The following is a 24,613-nucleotide window of genomic DNA, read 5'->3' on the forward strand; positions in this document are numbered from 1 at the left end:
CCCACAGGGAAGGGGTCCAGTGCCCAGATCCCAGGACTAACGCTGCGTGAAGCTGCCCAGGCAGCACGGCAGGGCCACAGGCATGTCCAGCTGAGGGCTGGACGTGGTGTAACTGAGCCCAGGCGCAGCGTGACAGCGGGTAACCGCACCTCAGTGCTTCCTCCTCCAGGATTAGGTCTCTGAAACACGAGAGGTAATGACTTTTCCCTCTCAGAGAAGGCAGCTTGCACCATGATCCCAGGAAAGGCGGGCTCCTATATGAAGTGCTGTGGAGCACCCTCTAGGTACAAGTGATTGGTGTCATTTTCCCCTCTGCAGCCCCACTCCCCTGAAGAAGCAGCACTGAATCTTTTGCTTTTTTAAGGAAAATGTATTTTTGTGAAAATAGACTTTATTATAATAAAATTCGATATTAAATAAAAACATACCGTATCACCAACACTTGTGGACACTGTGCTGGCATCATTCACGTACCTCACATAACTGTCCTTCTCAAAGCAAGTACCCCACTGAAACATGCAAAGAAAGAAACACTGAAAAGGATAGAAACCATGTAGTACAAAACTCTCCGTGGCTTAGAAAGGGATGTGTCTTAACTCAAGGAACACATCATCTCATATGAAAATAGCTGCAAACTCTCCATCCCCAGCTCTGCTCTCCAAATGCTCCAACTCAGGAGCAGCCCACTGAAACAGCCAAATAAAACTGCAGAAGAGGCAGATGATAAATAAATAAATAAATAGATAGATAAATAAATAAATAAGGCGGAGTCCCCAGCCAGTGTGTGGTCAAGGTGAACCAGCCAAGAGCAGCTTACAGCAGCCCACCCTGTAGGCAGTAGTATGAATCCCCTTCAGGGTATCCCTCCTTCCTCCACGGGAATCCTCGTGCTGAAACATGACTGAGGCAGTGTGGGACGCTCCTAGGCACAGCTGCGTATTTACAAGTTTACAGTACAAATAACTCACTTGTCAGCCCAGAGACAGCAAAGGGGATTCATGGGAACAAAAAAGTGCAAATTTTCTTTGCAGGAAGAAAAGGAGTTGACACAACCTCCTTCGGACCAGAGAAATACCAGGGTGCGTAGTACAAGGGATCTCTTCCTAAGGGGCCAGGGCTTTGCTGGGAAAAGCCATTTAGCTAACTTACAACCAGAATATAATTTTTAAATTAAAATATTTACAGGGAACCGGTGCATTGAGGGCTGCATGGAGCAGGACACACTACCGTGGAGGTAGCGGTGTCCTAGAGCTGAGGCCTCACACACCCCAGTGCCATGACACTGTGTTCAGAGCCACTGCCCATCTGGGTGGGCACCCACGGCTGGGCTCTCAGCAGAGACCACAGCTCACAGACCCATTGAAGAGTTTTCTCTACTCAACATACACTTTTTCCCTATGAAAATACTCTAATCAGCTTATTGCAGAGGGCTTCTCCTGAATTTTCCAGTCCCTGTGTAGACTGCACAGGCAGTCTTTACAGAACAATAAATCCCTTGTTAATTTTTCTTACTGGACCCAAGTTTTTTGAAGAGCTTTTTTCCTTTGAAGAAGAAGCCTCTCTTCTTTTTACTCTGACCAGGTACATCACTGCATTTGAGAACAGCCAGCGATGCCTGCTCTGGACACTGCTCGCCCATGACAAGGCAGGAAGGTGGTAGAGTAGGAGGAGTTGGTGAGGAGTCGCTCTGATCAACAGACCCATCTGGATTTAACTGAGTGGAAAAAAGAGAAAACAAAAGAAAAAAGCAGAAGTTAGAGCTGGTGAATGACAACATGCCAACACAAACTTCAGCCAGAGAACCCTGTCTTCTCCCTGTCAGTCTCTCTCTCACCCTGCAAGGCTCAGCTCTTATATGCAGTTAGATCCAGTTAGGAAGTTTCCAGTGGATTTAAACATTTTTGTACCCACTGTCTGAGCTCAGACATTCTGAAGTTCCTTAGCTTTGGGCTAAGAATAAGACAGCAGAAAAGCCCCACTGAGGACTTGGTGAAAGATGCTGCTTCACAGCTGAAGACGCTGTAAGCGAAGCACCTCCTGAGAGCACAGATGGATACTGGGGCATCCATGTATGCCTGCTGGCTGCCTGGGCTGGGGGAGCCTGGGGGGGTCCCAGCACACTCAGGGAGAGAGGCAGGACATTAAGAAAAAAAATATCTTAAGAACAAGGGCTTCAGAAGCTCAAGGAGGCTTGCTAAGCCAGGAGGCTTCTGCAATAGTGGCCATGTTCTGTCACAGTAAGAAGAGAAATTTGGAGTCTAGCAAGGCAGCTCAGCATCCATCAGGTCTAGTCACAGGAGGGGCAGAAAGCAAAGTCTGATGCTCTGCAGTGGCACCAATAATGGAGAAAAAGTTCATGATGGAGCAGGACACGGAGAAGTCGGAACAAGGGGCACACAGCAACTGATGTGTTCCTAAGCCACCCAAGCATTTGAGAATGTTCACTGGGATCCACAGTCCCAAATGATGCGCTGTATGCTGTTCCTTTTGGAAAGGGCTTTTAGGAATCAGGAAGTGCCGTAGTCCTGGGCTCAGTTTCTTCTTCACAAAATACTAATGGCAGGTCAGTTCCCAGCAGCAGCCTTCTTTCCACGAGCTTCTCTCACTGGGTTTAGGTGTCCGGACAGTGACTGTTTCTAACCTAGCAGAGCAGACTTTCCCAAGAAGCTGCAAAGTTCACCAGGGAAGAGGCTCTGGGTTTCTGAGGTCTAGGAAAACACCTGTCCCACTGCCTTCTCTTCCACACAGCTTTCACAAACCAGCATCTTCCAAGCTCCTAGCTGTACACCCTATCCTATCACCGAAACATCACCTCTCTGCTTGGGTCCCACTAAGTGAGGCAGAGTGGAGCTCATGTCCCTTAAGGGCCTGTGAGCAGCCACAGCTCCAACAGGGAAGATGAGTTAGCGACACCAGCAGCAGGATGCTCTGCCTGGGGTGGAAGCATTCCTGAAGAGCAGAGACATTAGCCCTGCACAGGACATGTGAGAGAACCACAGCAGCTGTCTGTAAGTTCACTGGCAGGAGTAGCTGTGCTTTGGTCCTGGTCCCACACTGTGCCTGGGGAAAGCTGCTGAATCAAGCAGATGCACAGACATAACATTACTGCCATAGCTGTAGCACAATCACACATTATGGACTGTGGGTTTGTTTATTTAAAACTTCCTGGGGTCAAAAGCAAAAGCAGCAGTGCCCTATCATCCTACTGCTGCTTCAGCACCCCAACTCCTGTGTGACAAAGAGCACAAAAAGTGGCTGTGAACTCTCCTCCCCTCACATGTTGAAGTTATGCAGCTGCTTCACTCTGTGCAGGAAGAAAGATGGTACAAGATGATCAGAAACCTCTTCTCTAGAGTCAGACTCAGTACGTTGAATACATATCAAGTCAGTCCTGAGCAGACAGGGGTACAGGACTTTTAGAGAGTTCTGTCTTGGTGTGAATATATGACCCCTCCCAACTCCTGAAAGTTGAGAGTCACCTACTGTCCTGCAGCAATCACTTTAAACTGTCCCAAGTGACAGTGCCACCAGACTCTCTCTTACCTCAACCGAGGTGTCTGGATACAAGGACAGAGACATTAACTCCTCTCCACCTGTCTTCATTACAGTGAACAATACAGTCCCTGATTTTTCCTGAACCCACACTGTTTTCACCAGGAAATCTTGTTCCACACACTTTCAGAGGCACTTCTGCGACTCTCCAGATATGCAGCACTGCGTTGAAAGGCCAGCTACTGCCAAGGACACGCCGCAGAGGGCTCGATGGCACAGCCTGGCCCCTGTGAAAGCTGCATTCTGCCTGCAGGGTCCACTCCTGCTGCAGCACCCGCTGCAATCTCCTGGCAACAGCCACATACAAGGTGCAATGCTTGGTGTTGATGGTCCAAGTGCTAGTCAGGTCTGAGAAGTCTGGAAATAAATCTGAACAAATCTAGATGAACCATTTTCAGCCAGTAATGCAAGATTTATGGAGGCAAAGAGAAAAAATGAGCCAGATGAGGGCTAACTTGGTAGCCTACTGAGTTAGCTGTGTGCAGAAGTAAGAATCCTTGAGTTCTGCTCCAGAAACTATTTATGTGTTGTGCGACAAAGAATCCTTGGATAAAATGCACAAAAGCATTGGGCTAACAGCTGAAGGGGTCTCACCAATGTGCAGTGAGTGATCTCCCCTATGAAGCTCAGGCCTTGGGCTGTCTGGCTCAGCAGCCCCAAAGGATGTGGGAGTGATGTAAAGGCCCCTGTGCAGTCAGGGCAGTGGAGGCTTTGTGGAAACCACTGGAAACCATTCTTCTGGCAAAGGTGGGACAGTTTTAGGGCAGATCTGAAGCGGCCCAACAAACCCTATACAATTTCTCCTGTAGAGCTATGCAAGGAAGACTGCATGCAAAATGAGAGGCATCACAAATGTCACAATAATTTACTGTAATAAGGATAGTGCAGTATCAATGTCATTATCAAATATCAAACAGTTAAAAGGAAGTGACTAGCAGTTTCCTGTCTTTGTGGCTGGAAGTCCTGCTGATTCCCAGCTGTGGTATACGATGCCCAGGCAGATTTCCACACACAGAGGCACTCTTGCACACAAGCATGTGCAGATATTCTCAGAGGTCTCTATATGGCAGAAAAGCAACAGAACCAGTTCACAGATTCATCTGGTAAGAGACAAATGATACTAAAATTAGGGTTTCTACTCTAAGAGAAACATGAAGGAAAAAATAGTTCTGTCAAGATCCTGGTAAAACCTATTAGGGTTGATAAACAGAAGAGTCATGTTAGTTTTAGGGGGTGGTTTTCAGTGCTGTCTCAGGTATTACTCATTTGCACAATTTCAGGAAAACGATGTTTGAAACTAAGAAAAACACAGATCTCCTCCCACTGCCCCCCAAAACCAGGGGTGTCACCCCCCAGCCCCCAAATTGTTTCTTTAAGTGCTACCAGACAGAACAATTACCCCACAAGGTTGGTTTTAGGGACTAAGTGTTACTACTTTCTTAAGTTGATGGTGTGCAGGGGTTTTTCAGGACTATACTCAGGAAGGAGTAAAATCAAGAAGAAAAAAAACCACAGGCTGAATATGGGGTGTGCTCAGCCTGAGCAGGATCTTGCAAAGGCTAAACAAAACGTTGGCTGTTGATGTGCTTGAACAGTGGCAGAAGAGCCAGGCTGAATTACAAAGCAGGTCTTTTCTAAACCTGAATATCCAGCACAGTCCCATCACGGTCCCCAAAACCACCAGATAATTGTTCCAAACCATTGCACTTCATGAACCGAACAGACCACAGCTTGTCTTTAATTTAGAACCAATCATCTGGCAGGTAGAGGTCTGCCACCAGAGGATTTGAAGGTGGACTTGCTAGCAAGCCCCAAAACAGCCTGTCAAACTACAAGCAAGAAAAGCAGTAAACTACAGGTGCAGGACCCTTTAATATGCTAGGCTGGGTGGGAGATTGAAGGGGTCTTCTCACACAAACTTACATGGTTGCTCTCTCTCTCTATGTATCATTCATATCTATCACTGGACTCTTCTCTTCCTCATTCTCTGAAGAAAAGAACCGTCACGGGTGCATAGTACAAGCAGAAATAAATACATGAAATCAATTAGAATCAAACACTTTCTGAAGGTGCTTTACAATCAGTCTTTGACAGAAACTGCATATTACTGGTAAAAAATATTCATTTGACAGCCACAGCATTAAAGCAACTACTCCAAGTTGGTGAGCATGAGTGCTTCAGGGCCCTAGCTTGTGACCATAACTTCTTGGATACTCCTCTTTGTGCTGTACTTTTTATTGCTTAATCTAATCCCCAAATGTTGTCAGTTTGAAAGTTAAACTGCTTCACCTTTTTCAGTTGCCAGCACTTTAAGATTTACTCAGAAATAATTCAAAATGATCCACCTTCCCCAGTTCAATTTGGAAAGTAAATTGTCCTTATTCTCAGGCCTTTGGCATAGCACCAGAGCGAAGGGAAGTGTAAGAACAGGGTGAAAACATCAAATCCAAGAAGTTACAAGTGATTTAAAAATCACTTATGATCATGCTGGAGAAGCTTGTGTTAAGACTGGAACTAGCTTTAATACAAGTCCAAAGCTCTACTGTGATACCACGGTGCATATACATGCCCCCTGATGTGTGAGGTCTCAGGCTGGGACTGGTAAATTTGATGGGAGTCTGTTTTGCCACTCTCTCTTTCAGAAGATTCAAACAATACTTCTCCAGAGGCTGCCATGCATCTGTTGCCTTTGGATATTTTTTTGCATACCCCCCAGCCCCCACGTACCAAACGGCAGCAGCAAAGGTGCTTCTGTTTGTGGTGTATATGCCAACAACATGCTTTAACAAGCAAGTTTCTTAACTCTACGGAGTGAATGTGTCTCTGATCTTGGAAAGCCCCAGGCGTGGCTGTATCACTGGGAGAGTTCATTCCAGCTCAGGGATGGCCCTAGAATATGTGTTTTACAGGAGGAGGTACTCCTTCTACCTTACCCATCAGGTGTTCTGCCCATAGGTAGGGATGCTGTGATTGCTGTGACAGAGCCAAAACCTCAGTGGGATCATGTTCTGTCTCTCCTTGGTAATCCCTAAACATACTTAAACACAGTTAGCTAACACAAGTTTGGTTATGAGTAGGGTAAATGTACTGCTTTCGAAAGGGGGCAAACCTGCCCTTAATATTTGGAAGCTGTTTAGATAGGTCTGGATTGCAAAGCACAAGCAGGAGGCAGGACTGCACACCGTTAAAGAGCGCTAAGCCAGAATCACCCGGGACAGACCTCCTGGTGAAGCAGGGAGGCAGCAGAACAGGAGGCAGTCTGGCACTACACAGAAGCAGCCAACAAAAAGTCATGCCTAGATAGTTAACGTGGATTCCCACTGAAATAAAATTGGCTTAATCACCATCAACTGAATATTCCAAGTCTCCAGACTTCAGAGTACAAAAAAAATAGCAGCTCGTGGATCAGCTGAGTACCAAAACTCTCAAATCAATCCTGACCTAAGGCCACAGCTTCCTGCTCTGCAGGCCCAAAATCAGCCAATGCAAGGGGAAGCTCTGTTGGATTTCTGGCAGAGAGAAATGGAGACAAATGGAAAGGTCTGAAGGGCAGGCAAGCCTGAAACATGTCTATTTTATATGGATTGTTTTATTCACACTTAAAAGGCATTTCTGTTTAAAAAATGGTGTCATGAACCATAGGGAAAAAGCTTACAGCCTTGAGCATGCAGGAATATCTGGGTGAAACTCCTGTGTCCGGGGAAACAGTCACCCACTGCTGAACCCAGCACCAGTGGAAAGCGGAGAGGACAGCGGCGCAGCAGCAAGCTGCAGGGCAGCAAGCAGGAGCAGCTCGTGCTGCAGAGCGGGCAGGAGCTTGTTACCCTGTAAGGCCTGGGACAAAGCCTGGGACATGGCAGGTCAAACTGGTGTCGCAGTTTCCTCTCCAGTAAAACAGAAGAGGGGGACGCAAATCGGAACACTTGAAATAAGGGCAGACTTGTTGTATGTTACCCTGTTTAACAGCCAAGTTCCTCCCTCTTACTCACCCTTAACAAAACACCATTAGCTAAGCCAAACCCTTCACATCTGCGAGTGGCAGATCAGCTCCCTGAGCCCTGAAGGTCACCTGAATTTCCCCATGGTTTCTGGGATGACCCAGGCTGGGGCTGGAATAATGACCCTTGGCATCTGAAACAGGCCCTTCTTGTTGCTGGTTGAAGTCAGAGAGAAGGGTTAGATCTGTAATAAGCTACACTATGAATTCAACCTGTTTTAATTTTACTGGTTCAGATCTCCTTTGGCACCGTCTACTCCAATAGATGAGTGATTTGGGAGAAGTAAGTAATTTTGAGAAGGAAACTGAAGAAGGAAACCCACTCTGAATGCTTGTTTCCCCCCAAGAAAGTTAGACTTGTGTAATCTCAGGGCTCTTAAACCCTAGTAGTAACAGCTTAATTAACCTGTGATTCCCCAGCATGGACCAGCACTTACAAGCTGGGAGGAAAGGGACTGAGTCCTAAACAGGTAAGGCACAAGGGACCCAGACAACTTCTGAGTTTAGAAGAGGATCCATCAAGCTACCCACAAACCTTATTTCTGAGTCAGGCCTGCCACCTGCCCTTCATAAGAAGGCATCGAGGCTGCAGTGCAGACTTGTACCCACAAAGGTTGAAATGCCTGGAAGCAAGAGATGGGGCTGCAGGTGAAGCCTAAGGGAGATTATGCAGCATTTGAAGATAGAAATGGGAGGTGGGTACAGGGAAAAGGAAGAGCTGAGCATGAAAAATAGGACAAGGAACGCTGCAGAGAGCAGGAAAACTAGGGTGGCATCAGTGGAGAGTTCAACAGAGGATTCGGGGCCACATACTTCCTTAAGGACTGGCTCAAAGCCGATCTGGGCCTGCTCTGACACACTTTTATGGGTCTGGCACCACCTGACAGTGCCAATACCTCCCAGGAAGAACTGAAGGTTGAGTACATGAGAGCTGGGACCAAGCTGTGTCCTGCCCTGCCTCTCACTCTCTATGACACAGCATATGAGGTCCAGGAGTGACCAGGGACATGCTACACTTCTGGCCTCACCCACTGGGGGGACTGACTGAATCTGGCAGATGACTCAAAACTTCCGCTTAAGAATTTAAGACTGTCAGCAACATAATGCAAGGGGTTAGCTCAACCTTTGAACTCCCTGTGTCTGTGGGATGCTTTCAAAGCCTTAGGATCCATCCCACAGATCTGTTTGGGAAACTCCCCAGTGTGTTTTAAATTTATCTGGAAGCACCTCAGACTGGATTAAGATATATCTAACTCAGGGTGAGTGGAAGAGCATTGGTGTTTGGGTGTCGATAACTCCAGAGCTCTTTGACATGGATATGAGCATATCTGAAGAATTTCATGTATCTGGGGAGCAGGCTGAACTGCTTTGCTTGCAGCAGGATTTCACCACTGACCCTTTTCTGGATCAAGAATTTGCTGGTGGGACCTGGAATGCTCTTTGCTCACCTGACCATAATGAGACTGAGGCCCCAGCGGATGTTGTTTTGTGCCTCTTTTTGCACTGTAGATAAGTCTTCAAGAATTGTTCCTAGCACTACCTTCTAAACTTCTGAGCATCTCCCATGGGATGAACTAAGCTGCATGCAATAATTTAAATGATTCCATCAGATGCTGCATGCTGCACAATGCCCAATCTCCAGCCACATCACAGTCTGGATGTCTGTACTATGCAGTCACATAATCTTACCTGGCTCTCAGCACTCGGTGGAAAACCTTCTTTATCTTTCGAATGAAGTTCCTCGACCATGCCTCCATCCGATGTTACAGCTTCCAAGAAGTTAGATGGGACAAGCCCTCTCTGTTGGTTCAGCTCTCCCTGCAAGAGCAATATTCAGTTCTCACATCAGGTTTGCTGGCTGATGGAGAAATAATAAATAGAGCAGTTCCATGCAGAGAAGGCCAGACTATGGCCTGAGAGAAACCGAGGAACATGCTCATGTTGAAGGATCCTCAGCAAATTTCACAACTCACATTCTTGTTTAGTTGTGGAACAATTCAGAGTGCAGAAACACAGAAGAGGGTAAAGGAAGAAAAGGTGGCAGCAAGACACGACAAATGTATTCCAGCAACATTCCACTGCTGTCCCAGAAGCAACTTGAATATGACTGTGCCACAAGCTTTCTAAAGGCCTTTGATTTGCTCTGGTATTTATTCATTTTCTTAAAGAATGAGGTACTACTGGTACAATGTCCTGTAGTCATTGCCTCAATGCTCACTGAGGTCCAGAGCTGCAAACCAAGCTTGGCTGTATTCCTGAAAAGTTGTCTCCAGTTCAACAGCAGGTGGTTGGGTGAGACAAAAACAACCCCAGCAATGTCATTTGGCCAACACTGTAAAAGAAGTCAAACAAAACATTCCCAGTGATCCCCCCTCCAGACTTTACCTGGAGCTGAACCTCAACTTTGATGTGTGAAGACACACTGCATTCTGTGCAGGAAAAGGTGAATGATCCAAGGGCCAAGGATCGTGTCTAGCACACAGCTCGTTGGCAGGCTCAGTCCCCAGGCATGCAGAGTAAATTAAACAGACACCAGAGCTTGCTGAAGTTGATGTGCTGAAGTATGGCTGGATGGGAGTCATCATACATTTTTATGCTTATGTTGCCATTTTAGCCTCCTGTCCTGGATGAGACCATGTGTCTGAGAGCTTGGTGACAAAACAGCTTACAGCAGATGCTGATGCACGTACAGAAAAATGCACCCTGAGCTTTGGGAAACCTGCAGTCAAGTTATGCTAAGAAATAAACTCAGAACCATTTGGATATTGGGTTTCCAGGAGGAGCATGGACTGCCAGAAACAATACGGGGTTGTTTTTTTCCAAAAGCAGAATATTTTCTTCCTTGATTTCTGCTCTCCTGCCACTAGATGGACTCCAACGATTTCAGATGTAGCCACAGGACCTTCCCAACCCCTGTACTTACATAATAGAATCCATCATCATCCATGGACCCAAACACAGTGATAATGTCCCCAGCACTGAAAGTCAGTTCAGCCTGTAAAGAGCAAGAGAACAGTCGTCAGAGGAGAAGCACTGCCTGGAATTTCTCAGCAGAAACACAAGGTCACCCCGGGCTTGTTACACAATCTCACCTCGAGGGAGGGAAGCCACTGTGTTAAGACTTGCAGGACCAGGATGCAGAAGATCAACTGAAGTGGTTAACTGTTGAATTCAGTGCTAAGGCAGTATTTCATAAATTACAAGAAATTTAAAAAATTTTAAAAAATTAAATTAAAAGACAAGAGCAAAGCCTGTTTCTTAAACCAATTTTAGTAAGGCTTCAAAATAGTACCTACACCTGTTCTGGAAAGGTATGTTGAGAACAAGCTGAACAAGCACCAGAAACACCTTTAATTTCTTCAAATGTAAGTACTAACTCTCGCTCCCATGGATGAGCCTGTTCAGTATGCAATGTACAGGGATTACTCACTAGCAGGAATGCATACAAACAGGAAGATTTGACCTGGAAATAGAATATTACTGCACAATAAATGTGACCCTTCACCACCACATCCGTCTGTCCTGTCAGCTCCACGGAGCACAAGACCGAAGACAAAGGTGTAAGCAGTCCCTTCTAATGGAAGAAACTGCCCAGTTACTGCAAAAAAGCTGCTCTAAGGAAAGGTGCAGTCCAACCAGGCTGTGTCCCACTCAAGACACACTGGCTTTATATGCACTTCACAGAAGTGTTAGCTGGAAGGGACCTCTAATATATTTAGCTTATTATATCCCTAGTACTCAGTTTATTTCTGGATGCTGCAGGCTCCTCCTGTTGGCTGTGAATTACTGTGCTCTAGCAGAAAGACACTTGTAGGGAACTTCAGTCACACACAGAACGGCACAGCTGATCCTACTATACTTGGTGCAAGTTCACAAACAGCAGCTGCAGCCTTCTAGCAGAACAGGTGACCAAATTTTCTGGGAGTGTGAACAGGAAGCATCTCCAACAATGCAACAGAACTGCACCAGCTTGTTTCACTTATTTGAGCTCTCTCCACAGGGAAGGTTTTAGGAAGACCAAATCACTGCAAAAAATACAGTCATCTCCTTGTTGACAAGGGCTCGAAAGTGTTCTTTGGCTGGATACACGCTCTCTTTGTATCTCCCAGGATAATTCACCATCCCTACAACACTCTGTCCTCAGAAGCAGGCTGCCTTGCTCACAAGACACTCAGTTTGGGAGGCAAGGACTGCCTGAACTGTGCCACCTCTTGGCCATACACTCCTTTCTGGATGCATGGAAAGAATCCAAATCCAAACCCCGTGTTCATGTTTGCTCAGAGTAGACTAACACTACTACAGAGGAACAGAGAACAGAGCATGTTCTAATTTAGCACTTTTTTTTGCAGAAAGGATTCTGCATTGCAATCTTTCCATCTGAAACAGACTTATCCACAAAAATACTGTTTGGATTATATGTAGGGACTGCTTGAAAAGCAAGAACTTCAAAGACTGGTCCATTAAACTGAAGCTAAGTCTTGCTTGAACGGAGACCTACACAGGTATTTAACACAAAATATGTGCTCATCTGAAGTATCAGAAGTCTATTCAACCCCTTAAGCAAGTTTTTCCTTTCACCAGTGTGTGCCCTGAATCAGTTGCTAACAGCAGGGTCTGCCTCCTCCTACTCCAGATCTGCTTAGTCCTGTCTAATCACTAGAGGATGCTATGAAGCCATGAGATGCTTGCACAGTTTCACTGAGACACATACTGAAAATCATTAGGGCTATATTGCTTCATATTCTTCACAGATAACTGATAACACTGTTATCAGAGAATGCATGGGAGAACATGTCAGCAAGCTCTACATTTTATGACTTCAGCCAACCCCTTTTTAGCAGTAATATTGCCAAGCTATAATAGTCTCTGTTTTGACTGAAGTGTTAAGTGTCTTTGGATAGAAGGAAAAAAAAAAAAAAAAGAGAGAGGAAAAAGAACCCTATAAAAGGAGTGGTGGTTACCTCTACATCTGCATTTGGAGAGCTCTCCTTAGGGTTATAGTCAAAGACAGCCACCATACTTCGAGGAATCAGCAGTTCAGCTTCAGAGTCTTTATGCTTCTGTCCTGCAGGACAAAAATAAAACAAAATATCCTGAGCTAGAAGTTCTAGAACAAAATCCCAAATCACACCAATTCCTTCACCATTCTTGGAGTAGACTGAGCAAAAAGAATACCAGGAGGAAAATAAATGGGAGAGAGATCTTAGAGGCCCTAGAGACATTTCGTAAAGCAGTTTTCTGATCTCCTGTATCACCTCACAAGCACAAAAGTGGGGACATCTCCCCATTCCAGCATCCTGGTGTCCTGCCTATGTATACAGGAATGTTTTATTTTATGTTTTCTATTTGTACAGACACACACAGAGGACAGCAGTCTCTTTATAGTGTCTCAAATGGACATTTCTCTTCCCTCCACACAATGACCTGCTATTGAGCTAAAAAATTTATCCTCCAAGTGCCAGGGGAAGAGCAAGAGCCCTGCACAGCATCACCTGGCAGCCCAGCCACTGCACAGGCCTCATCATCCAGGGAACACACTGCACCTTCACAGCCACCTGCCTGCTCAGCCCCATTACAGACCTGCTCTGAGTCTACAAAAGCAAAGTATGGCATTACAGAAAACACACACTGTCCAGTCCTTCATCTTATGGATTTAAACCCTGCTTCAGGGCAACACTGGATGGGCTGGCAACAGGTTTGCAGGCTTGGCCTCTCTGCACATCAACAGATGACTGTGCACCTAAGCACCATGAGCATCCTCTCAAGGGATGCTGGACCTTTAAGGACTGTGGCATCAGATGAGTAAGACCTCCCTGCTCCTCCAAAGCACAACCATGCAGGCCCTTCACCCTCAAACACTCCCTGTTTAGTCAAAGGCAACTGCACCCACTACTAAACTAAAAGAATTAAGACTCTTCTTTTGTGAGAATGACCATTTTCTTACAGTGCTCTGAAGCAGCACTACAGGGTCTTGCATTGGCCCTTAACCACAAAACGTATCTGTATTATGATCATGTGTTATCTACTCAGAATAAGAAAGAGCAGTTCTCACCTGGATGAGACTTGTACTTCTCCTGTTTATCCAGCCCTGCTGGGGGAAGAAAATGTCTCATCAGCGAGAGTTCGTCTTTCAACAGTGACCACACGACACAACTGACAAACAACAATAAAAAGAACAAAGACCAAGGCAGCAAACAACAAAAGCAAACTGTTCATGCAACTCAAAGTCTACACCAGTAACCATGACTCAGGAACGTAACAAGAAGCAGAGGTCAAGCTCCAAAACTATAAAAAGACATCACTGTTGTTAAAAACTTAACACCAGCACAGGGATGGGCTCTCTTTCCACTTCCTAGCAGTCGTACAGAGACAAACATCTGAGGGTCCTGTAAGCAAGTAGTAAAAATTCAATGCAGTCTGTAATCCTATTGCAAAAATCAAAGAGGAGGCAGTGGGTGACACAGACCTTTCTTGGAGCGTCTGGGTTTTGGAGGAGGGACGGTTTGGCGGCGTGGAGGTGGAGAAAATGTGCCATTTCCTTAATAAAAATCAAAAAAAGCAAATAAATAGACAAGAGAAACAGACAGTGCATGGAAAGTGAAAAGCATCTTGAAGAGTGAACAGGCAACAGTAGCATGACATGCCTCCCCTGGGAAGCAGACACCATGATCACTACGGGCAAAGCCCACACCTCCATTTCTCATATGTGGACTCAGATGAGGCATGATCCACATCCCAAAACACATTGTGTTTATGCCCATTACCTACCACAGTATTCATGCCATCACGTACCACAGTACACATCAGGCAACTTCACTGCACTGTATCTTCCAGAAGCAGCATCATGAGGATAAAATAAAACCTTGCACCATTAAGACCTGAAAAATTCCAGGTGAGGTGCACCCCACCAACTCACTCAGGTGGGAGGGGATCTAGGGAGGTCTCTAGCTAAAGCTTCTGCACTGAGCAGGGTCAGTACTGGACGAGACCCCAGATGAGCCTGCAGAAAGAGTTTCCAGACCAAGCCCTCCAAGGCATTTTCTTAGTTATGAGGCTGTAATATGGGTTTATGGCAGCAGGAAAACAGAGGAACATACAGCCCGGCTGCCTAAGGAACAAGGTTTATTTTCTGCGTGCACACATAAGGTATGTCTTTTTCACTACCACCACCCTCCTGAAAACTTTCAAACCCACTACGTTTCATGAAGTCTCAGAGCTATTAAGTTCCTTTATTCTTCCGAGAGTGCGCAGCGGGGCAGAGGACAGAGGGCCTTGTGTATCCACACAGGGACAAAGGCCACCACAGGCATCTGGCCATCTCTGGGCACCAGAGGATACACGCGGGAGGAACGTTAGGAATGTCCCAAATGTGAAAAAAGCCTCAGTCGTATCTCTCCTCTCCCTAGACATAAGAGAGGCCAAAGGACACAAACCTACCAAAAAATCACATAGCTACAGAGTGGTGAAAGCAACAGGGTCCTTCAACCCCTCTGCTCCTCAGGGTCAACCTTCCAGTAACTCACATTTAGGAGCTCCTTAGCCTCCAGGGCTGGATACTGGGTCTCACTGCAGGGAAACAGAAACAAGCTGGATTTTTTTTTTTTTTTTTTTTTTTTTGGTGGGGGGGTTGGTTTTTATTCTTCTACTGCATGTGAGAGGCAGTGGAATAGCTCAGCCAATGTCAAGGCTTACCATTGCCATCAGACCCACACTTGGGCTGTTCTACCCTGCTCAACTGGTAGGGAAACAGTGGCCAGCCAAAACAAGAATTTCCTCTTGTTTTAACAAGTGGAGCAGGTCAAACAATGGCCATTGCTTGCAGCGAGTTCCAAGAAAGGTGCAGGATGAGAGATAGGAGAGCTAAGGGACAGTCATTGGGACACCAATATATTGACAGCAGTCTCAGGGCAGCTCACAGCCACTGCACTGCAGCCTAACTCAGCCCGAGCTGTGCTGGCTGCACATCCCAGGGAAGGATCCTCTCCTTTCTCCAAGCACACAAGTGGGAAGAAACAGGAAAGTCTCTGTTGTGCATAAAGCACTGAACCACATACTTCAGGGAGCAAGTAAGGAGGAGCCCAAGGACCACATCTGCTCCTTGTACACTCCTGACTGCCTACCTTGCTGTCTCACACCCTTCCTTCCCCTTCCCCATGAGTCTCTCCCCATCTTCCTCCATTCCCAAGTCACAGATTCTCACAGAATCATAGAATGGTTTGGGTTGGAAGGGACCTTAAAGATCATCTAGTTCCAACCCCCTGACTCGGGCAGGGTCACCTTCCACTAGCCCAGGTTGCCCAAAGCCCCGTCCAACCTGGCCTTGAACCCTTCTAGGGAGGGGGCAGCTTCTCTGGGCAACCTGTGCCAGTGCCTCACCACCCTCACAGGGAAGAACTTCTTCCTTATATCTAATCTAAATCTACCCTCTTTCAGTTTAAAACGGTTACCCTTTTTCTATCCCTACACCCCCTGATAAAGAGCCCCTCCCCCCTTTCCTGTACCCCCTTTAAGTCCTGGGAGGCCACTCTAATGTCTCCCCAGAGCCTTCTCTTCTCCAGCTGAACCCCCCCAACTCTCTCAGCCTGTCCTCACAAAGAAGGTGATCCAGCTCTCTGATCATCTTCATGGCCTCCTCTGGCCCCACTCCAGCAGGCCTGTGTCCTTCTGATGTTGGTGCCCCCAGAGCTGGACACAGCACTGCAGGGGGGTCTCACAAGAGTGGAGTAGAGGGGGAGAATCCCCTCCCTTGACCTGCTGCTCACACTTCTCTTGATGCAGCCCAGGGCACGGTTGGCTTTCTGGGCTGCCAGCAAACACTGCTGGGTCATGCTGAGCTTCTTGTCAATAGACACCCCCAAGTCCTTCTCCTCAGGGCTGGTTTCAATCCATTCTCCACCCAGCCTGTATTTGTGCTTGAGATGAGATTCTCTCACCCAAAAGCAGGGTCACCCCTATGGGTTCAATTACAGACTCACAAAACAAAGGAGAGAACACAGAAGTGAAAACTCTTGGTCACATCCTTCAGCTGCTCTTCAAACTTTTTTGTTTCCCCTCCTCGAGCAAGGATCAGCCTCACTCACACTCCGTGCTACGTTCACAGACATGACACCTCAAGCACAGAAGCAGCTCCAGCAGCTGCAAATGCAGCCTTGGGCAGCGCTGTGCTGCAGCAGTCAGCTATGAACTGAGACCTCAGAACACCTGCCCCCCTCATCCGTCGAGACCTCCCTGCTTCCTACGGCGACAGCCACTAAACAAGCCTCCAGACCACCACTAGAGATCATTTTGGTGGGCTGCACTGACCACACAGCTTGACAGCACAACTGAGCTCTCCACATTCAGCAAAGAAACATGCTGACAATAGCACAGCACAGACATAAAGGAGATACAGTACCTATGCTCTCCATCGGTGTGTCAGCAGGCAGGAAGCCTTGCTTTAAGAGCTGCTTCTTCATTTCATTGTTTTCCACCTGGACTTCTGATACCATGTTGCAGGGAATGTAGCCCTCCCTTCCTGCACATTCACCCCTGTAAAAGCCATCAGCGTCCTTGTCTCCACATATCTGCAAGGGAAAAGACAGGCTGTTTATACTACAGGGGCTGAGATGCATGGAGAAAGGAGAAAGGGATGCTAAGGAAACTCCCAAGATGAAGGAGGCTCTGCCTCCCCAAGGTTTGTGCTGTTCCTGGAACATCAAATGGATCCATACAGAGTAAGAGACATTCACTAAGGTGTGCTCTTACTTTCAGGATCTGTCCCTCCTTAAATGGGAGCTCCTCTTCTGCTGCATCAGGATTAGGAGACATGGAAACAGGATCATAGTCAAAGAGAGCCACAAATATTCTAATGCCATCGTCTTTAACAGAGGTTTCTGAAGTGGTGCTCCTTGGAGGACCTGCGTGCAGACAGGAGACACACCAGAGAGAACGTCAGCACCATTCCACTGCCATAGGCCTGCACGGCTCAAACGCTGCCTACCAGCCTCTCCCCTGCTGTTTCCAACAGCCTCCCTCTCTCCTGCTGCCCAACTCTCTCCCCCTTTGCCCACTCACCTGGACTAGAGAGCAAAGGTTTCTGCGTTTGGCTTCTTCTTACGCTCTTGTTCGCTCTCCCGCTGGGAGCCTGCCAGGCAGCTGTGCCAGGCAGCTCCTGGCCCCTAGGATCTTTATTACCGGACGCCTGCAACAGGAACCACCAGAGAGTTAGTAGCAGCCTCTGCCTTCCGACTCGCGTGAACAGCGCTCAGCCCAAACGCACTCCACAAAGAGCAATGCATCCAAATGCAACATTCCTCTTCAGGGACACTCTAGAGCTGAAAATACCAAGGGAGTTGGAAAACAGAACGAAGTACAGGCAGGCACCCTGCCAGGCACCTGTGATGATCCCCTTGGTGAGCATGAGGACGCAGGAAAGGGCATTTCAAGGAAAGGCAATGACATTACAGTCATCATCTACACAAAGCTTTCACAAATCAGCTTATTTCACCAGGGATTCTCATTTGGGTCCCACAGCCTCCTGCCATGGGGAGGAAGACCCAGTGCGAAAAGGAATACTGCATCGGCGACACTCGGTCATTTAGCAGGAAAAGCAGAAGCAGCTAATACAAGAAAAGCCACGGAGCAGCACAGAACTAAAGAATCTCTCAAATATTCTTCCAGACAATCCTAGAGAAGGGTCCTTTCTCTGGACAACACTGAACAAAGCAAGATACAGGCAGGCCAGGGAAGCAGAGGGAAGCTAACGCCACTGCAAGCTGCTTCAAAGCCAGAATAGGAAAAGTCACCCAACCCTTTTGTGCAAGGAGGTGCTACGTATCCCCTTCGAAGGATGTTCGAGCCTCCTTCTCCAGCCAGGTGACTTACAGTCCAGCTCCCAGCCCTGCTCCTCAGAACTGCTCTCACATCTCAGTGCTTCCTTCTCCTGGCAGAAGAATCGCAGGCGCCGGCTCGGAGACCCAGCCCACTCCATACCCTGCTCTTCCATCATCTCCAGTCTGGTCAGGTCCCTTCTGCCATCCGTGTGGGCAACCTCAGATTGACTGGAGCAATCACTCCACTCCGCCTGACAGCTCTGGGACCTTTCTGACCACAGCCTGCTCTCAGGGGGGGATGCACAGGTCGAATCCTGATCATCTTCGGAGTCATATTCAATGTCTATTTCCAGGCTCCTGGGGCTGGAGCAGCGTGTTGCCATCACAGCAGGTTCTGCAAACCGTGAAACCACTGCTTTCATGTCGTTTTTTCGTAAGGTGCCTTGTCTGGCACGACTGTACATATCAAACCCCTCCTTACCACCAGCACTGCTCACAACGTTCAGCTCTTCCCTGAGGCTAGGAGCTCTGTATAACCCGCCTCCCATCTGGCTGCAGTTGCCCAGCAGACGACTGCAGTGCTCTGTTATATTATTCTGTCTCTTCCTACCCATCTCTGGCCGACTCCGGGTCTTCTCTCGGTAATTATTTCCCTTCTTCTTGCTCCAAGCAGGACTTGCCCCGGTCCCAGACTTCGGGTCATTCTCCTGGTAGTTCCAGTTCCAGTTTGCCTTCTTCTGACTCCAGGCCAGTGGGACAAAGGCAGGATTCACATGGTCAGCATCCCCTTTGCTCTCCTTAACACTGTGGTCCTCCTGTGAAGTCTGAGTGGACAGATCCGTGGAGGTATTACTCCCATCTGCCTTTAGAAATGGCTCCTTGACGTTGAGAGGCTTCTCTGTCCTTCCTGAATGGTAGGTAACTGTTTCCAAGGAGTCTTGAGGGTCTGCCTTTTCCTCCATAACACACTTCTCATCCTCATCTTCATCCTCATCCTCAGTCACTTCAGGGATGCTAAACAATTTCTTGCTGTGGTTCTTCTGAAGTGGGAGCTCTAGTATCCTCTCCAGAATCTCCTCATCGCTGTCAGTATCACAAAGATCCATCTGTACCCAGCCCCCGAGAAAAGCCACAGCCAGGACAAGCAAAGGAAAAAAGAGAGGAAATAAACATTAAAGAGAGGCAAAGTTACAGCTGATTCCCTCCCAGCACAGCAGTATGGAGCGGCGACTGTGGTCTGCAGCGAAGCAAGGGTAGGAAGCAAAAGAGAGCAATGGGTCTTCTGGCAAAAGACACTCAGATGAACTAGCAATGCAGCGGAAAGCAAGAAAGGCCAATGCATGAAGAGCTCCCTCCCAGCCTCTGCCTCTACACACACAACTATCTGCAGCACCTTTCATCCCGCCCCCTTGATTCCCCACAGCTTCAGCATCCCCAGTGTGGGATGACGGGGCAGGAGAGGCACAGCTCCTCCACGGCTGTTCACTGCATGTTAGAGCTGACAGGGTTCCTCCCTCCGCAGGGACGACTCTCACAGCCCTCCCCTGCCTCTCTGTCCTCGCACTGGAACAGACAGAAGTGACCCTGGGGCAGCAAGGCACCCCTTGGAGATGTTGCTACTGTGGGAGGCCCTTGCCTAGGCCCTTCCCATCATCTGTCAAGGTCCAGCTCTACAGTAGTTTACTGTCTGCAAACCCAGGTGAATCAAGTTGCCACAAATACACATGAAAACCCTTTACCTCTAAGGGGTCACACAGACTTGCAGCTGGGTAAGAGCCTACCAGGTTACATAAAACTTTCGGGGAAAACACTGCTGAATTTTAAAATTTTTCTCAGACCAACAATAGAGTTTATGTTTTGTCTCTTACTACCTTTATACTAAAATAAAAGGTGGAATCCCAGATGCACTGTGTAATTTAGGTTGGAAGATACCTCTGGAGGTCTCTTGTTCAACTTCCCTGACAATTTACATCATGACATGTTCTAAAAATATTTACAGATAGTTTACAAAGCATGTGGAGCTATTGATGTTTTAAGCTACAGGCATGAGCAGGCCTGTTCAGAGATAATTAAAAACTGAACCACAGTGGGGAAAAAAAAAGGCAGTTGTGAGCTGCCTATTGATTATCCGAACCTCCATAACTTTTTCCAAGCAAGAGTTGGTCTCGAATTATATTTAGAATTGGTTGAAGGGGCCCCCAGAGATCTCCAATTCAATCTCCTAATTGCAACAGGACTGTTGCCAACAGTGAATCAGAGTCTTTGATTAGCTGAGGCTTGAAAACACTAAAGAATGGAAATCCCCCACCTCTCTGGGACCTGTCCCAAGGCTGCACCACCCTCCTGGGAAAGAAGTTTGTACTCATCTCCAACATGAACTTCCCAAACAGCTCATGACTCATGACTGCTGCCTCTTTTTATATCATCTGTCATGAACAAGACAACTTGGGCTCTCTTATCCTTTTAATCATCCTTTAAATAGTTGTAGGCAGCCACAAGATCTCCCACTAGCCTCCTCTTTGCCAGACCAAACAAGCTCAGCTTCCTCAAACTGTCTTTACAGGACACGTATGCTAGGCTCCTACCTTGTTAGCACCAATCAGGAATATGCAGAATTTATAAATGCAACCACAAAATAAGTCCAGTAAGACTTATTTTAGCTGTTTAGAAAGTTGTGGGTTTTGCTTTTGAGTTTTAATATAATATATGGCTTTGAAATTAACTTATTCGAGGTTTTAAAAGCAGCACCCTCCATTCTTTCATCCCCCAAATGCTGAAAGAGTTGGCTGAGAAATCTTGAGATAACCCATAATGTTACCACATACACAGAATCCTAGAAAACAGCCCTGCTGAGACCTGGCCCGCTTCAGTCACCATCTTCCCTCACTCTGTAAGGCAGTGCTGGGAGCTCTGTGCCCTAAAGCTTCCTGCCCCTGATGCCCTCTCACCATTCAGCATCTTGTCATGCTCACACCCTCAACTTGTCACTGCCAGAACAGAAAACGATCACTTTATCAGGTCAAGAAGCACCAGTTTGCTCAACTCAGTAGGATGTGCATGTTTTTTTGGTGTTTCTTTTTCAGAAAAAAACCAAAAAAAACCCCACCACCCCAAAACATTCAGGCCAATAAAACATTCACAAAAAAGAAACAAAGAACAGCATTCTTGACTATTCTTATTTCCTCTTTTCTCCTTCCACGGAAACTGTTTTTCTTTCATTTTTTTCCAGTGCAATCCCAACAACTGGAGCCGCCCCAGCACCTCCAGCCACCAGGCTCTCCCGGGGCTGCTGACACGCTGCACTGCAGGCCCAACCTCCCCACCTGGGAAGCAGAACCCCCTTCAGAAGGAGAAAAGGAACGGCAGCAAATTTGCTGCAGAGTCATTACACTGTCTGCTACTGATCATTTAACGCTCACCAGACCCATCCCATCTGTGCTGCAGACTAGCAGCCACACAGGTCAGCATCATGTTTTTGGTCGCTTAAAATAAAAATGAGGGTGCTTTATGCTATACTGGCATACCACATTTCCTGCAAATCTTTCTAATTTCTCAGTCACTCAACCTCAACACTTTCCCTCATGCACCTTCAGCTCAACTGACATAATTTGTATGATTACATACCACTTTCCAGTCACGTAGTTTTAAGCACACTACCTGTCACAGATGCATTATAGCACACTACCTACCTTTAACTGTTCAAATTGTAACATGAATTAACGTGATCACTCACAATTCAGCTCAATCAGTACTTCCTCACTTGCAACGTGTGAACTGCAAAGCCACGGCTCTGCTCCTACAATCCATCCATTCCTACACCAAGGTCTAAGCAAAATAATCTGCACTAAGCTATTCAAATATATATATTTGAAATGCCAAATGCATGCCAAGATACTGCATGCCTGTTTTGCCTGAGATGGGAAGGTGGGTTGGTACAGCATCTACAGATGGGTGGACTTTACAGATTCCTGTGTGTTCACTATTTATATCTATATTAAGAACTTAATCAATAGGATTGATTTTTAACCCTGGGTTCTAAAGTTCACATTACATTGTGTGTTCTTCCAACTAATTAAACCCTGGGTACATTCATTACATGTAAACACCCTTCCCTCTCACAATGAACTTGCATTTTTACTAGCTTAAGAGAACACTGGGAGTAAAAGCACAGCAGGCAGGAAGGTAGCAAAGCACTGTTGAGAGCGCTGGGCTCAGACCAGCACCTCCTCCTGGGAGCTGATGACATGGGATGGCTGCACTGGCGCTCCCCACAGGCATTACTCTGCTACAAGTTACCTTTTCCCCATTCTCCCGGGAACATGGCTCTCTCTGGTCCCATTTCTTCTCTTCGAGAGCTTCTGAAGACAGTTCATCTTCCTCCTCCTCTTCCAAAATATCTGAAAGGTCAGAACTACGGTTGTGCTCAGCAAAAAGGGTCAGCTGTCGTCTTCCCATTTCAGACATTTTTTCTTCTTGCTATTGAAAAGCAAAACAGATTTCCTCAGTCCTCTCAGGCACCCTATTTCAGCAATAAAGTAGCATTTTACCTTTCTCTAGTACACATATGGCTAAAGCGTGCCAGGAAATAAGTCGGGTAGCACCCAAATGCAGCAACTGGCACATGTGTACAGACACACAGAGACACACAAAACTGGCAGATGCATCTTATAGCTTGCAGAAGAACAGTACTGCATAAGATTGTAAAACCTAGGGGTGTCAAATACAATCCACATCCCTCCAGGGGCAGAGACATTCAACCAAGGTAAAACAAACCTCTCTTTTCACTCTGGACATTTCTTTCATCACCTCCTTGCCAGGGGACAACCTCAGGAACTCCTGGCAGCTGCTCCCACCCGTACTTGCATCTTGGAAGGTGCCCTCTGTCCCCTCAGCCTGGCTGGGGGAGGGCACAGGCTCTGGGCTCAAGTCCTTCTCCTTTGCCTCTTTCTCTCTTTCAGCACTGGGACCTTCTGGTGACTCTTCCACGGAGCACGCATGGCAGGTCTCCACACATATCTTCACACTACTGTTAGATGGGCTTTCCAGCTCCGGCGCTTTGCTTACAGATTGCTCCATCTGGGAAACAAACCAAAAAAAGGTCATCACAAACAATGAAACCTGGGGGAGATATCACACAATACTTGTGCACCAAAAGGGGGCCCTTACCACCCCAAACTGACACAAACACTAAGTGTTATGCACTGTTGATATATGAATATTTTGGCAGGCAATTTGCAGCTGGGAAGGTTGGCCGGCCCTGGAACAAAGCCCTCCCTGTCATTAGCTGCAGCTCTGGCCACCATACGTGGCTTATGTAAGCCACCTAAGAGTAGTGACAATAACTAGTTTTAGAGCAGCAAGAAGAGCTCTACAACAACGTCACTTCCCACTCATCTACCACAGGAACACACCAGCTTGCAGGTTAGCTTGAGCTGGAGGTGAGGACACTACCCCAGCACTTCATGGAGCTGGTAAGAGCTGTGAAGAAAAGGGGAATTAATGAAGAATATACACATAGAGTACAACTGCAGAGACTTGTGGTCAGGTCATCTAGTTGGATTACAGAAATTTTAAATTTTTGTCTGTTTTCCAGTCAGTTCAGTCTGATGTTTAAGAAAAGCTCTGGGAGATGGAGGAGTGGAACCCCAGAGATGAGGAGGGTAAGGTTGGCCTTCATCAACCACCCTTTTCTCTAACCCTCACTCTAAAATAAGGCAGCCTCCACTGTATTTTGCAACGGAGCACAGCCCTGTCCTTATATACTAGGAACCCTTTGAAAATACTTACAGGATCACATCCCTAGGGAGATTTAGACACTGCAGAGGCTAGTTTCTAAATGTCCCATGGGCTCAGGCAGAAGTCAGAGAGGTCTAATCTCTGTTTACTCTGACAGCTAGGATCCTTCTGCTGTGTTTCCCTTTGTTGACAGCCAAGTGAAGACACACATCTCAAGAAGAATGATTTGCATCCTGGAAGCACCCATTTCACTCCACTGACTACAAAGGAGGCAAAGAGACCCACCAATGCGTAGCCATCTACACTAGACATCTAAATGTGGGCAAACAAATCACAACAGTTGACCTGAGGTACTGTGAGCAGCAGATGACCAGGGGTTGAAGAATGATTGAAATTTTGGACTCAACATCTCAATTCTTCTGTGTATTTACCTGGCCTTTGGTCTTGGGCCCACACACCTGCTGATGTTCCAGCAATTATCAGAAGTCTTCCCTGCTTTTGTCTAACTGAGCCTTTT

At 46.9% G+C, this 24,613-nt stretch overlaps 1 protein-coding gene across 7 annotated transcripts in view; it reads right to left on the minus strand.

Annotated features, from left to right (window-relative positions):
* Nucleotides 1-349: 349 nt before the first annotated feature.
* The window catches only part of TSPOAP1 (TSPO associated protein 1), a 71,191-nt gene continuing 46,927 nt past the window's right edge, over nucleotides 350-24,613 (minus strand). Inside the window, exons 20-32 of one of the 7 annotated variants that reach the window (XM_074845759.1) lie at nucleotides 23,134-23,436; nucleotides 22,657-22,836; nucleotides 18,339-19,466; nucleotides 17,603-17,729; nucleotides 17,294-17,445; nucleotides 16,944-17,112; nucleotides 14,016-14,087; nucleotides 13,870-13,935; nucleotides 13,602-13,640; nucleotides 12,511-12,614; nucleotides 10,473-10,544; nucleotides 9,239-9,367; nucleotides 350-1,714 (exon numbers count right to left, since the gene is read on the minus strand). In XM_074845759.1, the coding sequence (XP_074701860.1) occupies nucleotides 1,499-1,714; nucleotides 9,239-9,367; nucleotides 10,473-10,544; nucleotides 12,511-12,614; nucleotides 13,602-13,640; nucleotides 13,870-13,935; nucleotides 14,016-14,087; nucleotides 16,944-17,112; nucleotides 17,294-17,445; nucleotides 17,603-17,729; nucleotides 18,339-19,466; nucleotides 22,657-22,836; nucleotides 23,134-23,436 (2,757 nt within the window). In that variant the 3' untranslated portion in view covers nucleotides 350-1,498. Of the gene's footprint in view, nucleotides 1,715-9,238; nucleotides 9,368-9,422; nucleotides 9,882-10,472; nucleotides 10,545-12,510; nucleotides 12,615-13,601; nucleotides 13,641-13,869; nucleotides 13,936-14,015; nucleotides 14,088-14,119; nucleotides 15,116-16,943; nucleotides 17,113-17,293; nucleotides 17,446-17,602; nucleotides 17,730-18,338; nucleotides 19,467-22,656; nucleotides 22,837-23,133; nucleotides 23,437-24,613 lie in introns of those variants that run through there. The other 6 variants (XM_074845762.1, XM_074845760.1, XR_012625800.1 and 3 more) reach the window with 6 other exon arrangements.

Source organism: Strix aluco, chromosome 19 (genome assembly GCF_031877795.1).
Source record: "Strix aluco isolate bStrAlu1 chromosome 19, bStrAlu1.hap1, whole genome shotgun sequence".
Lineage (NCBI taxonomy): Eukaryota > Metazoa > Chordata > Aves > Strigiformes > Strigidae > Strix > Strix aluco.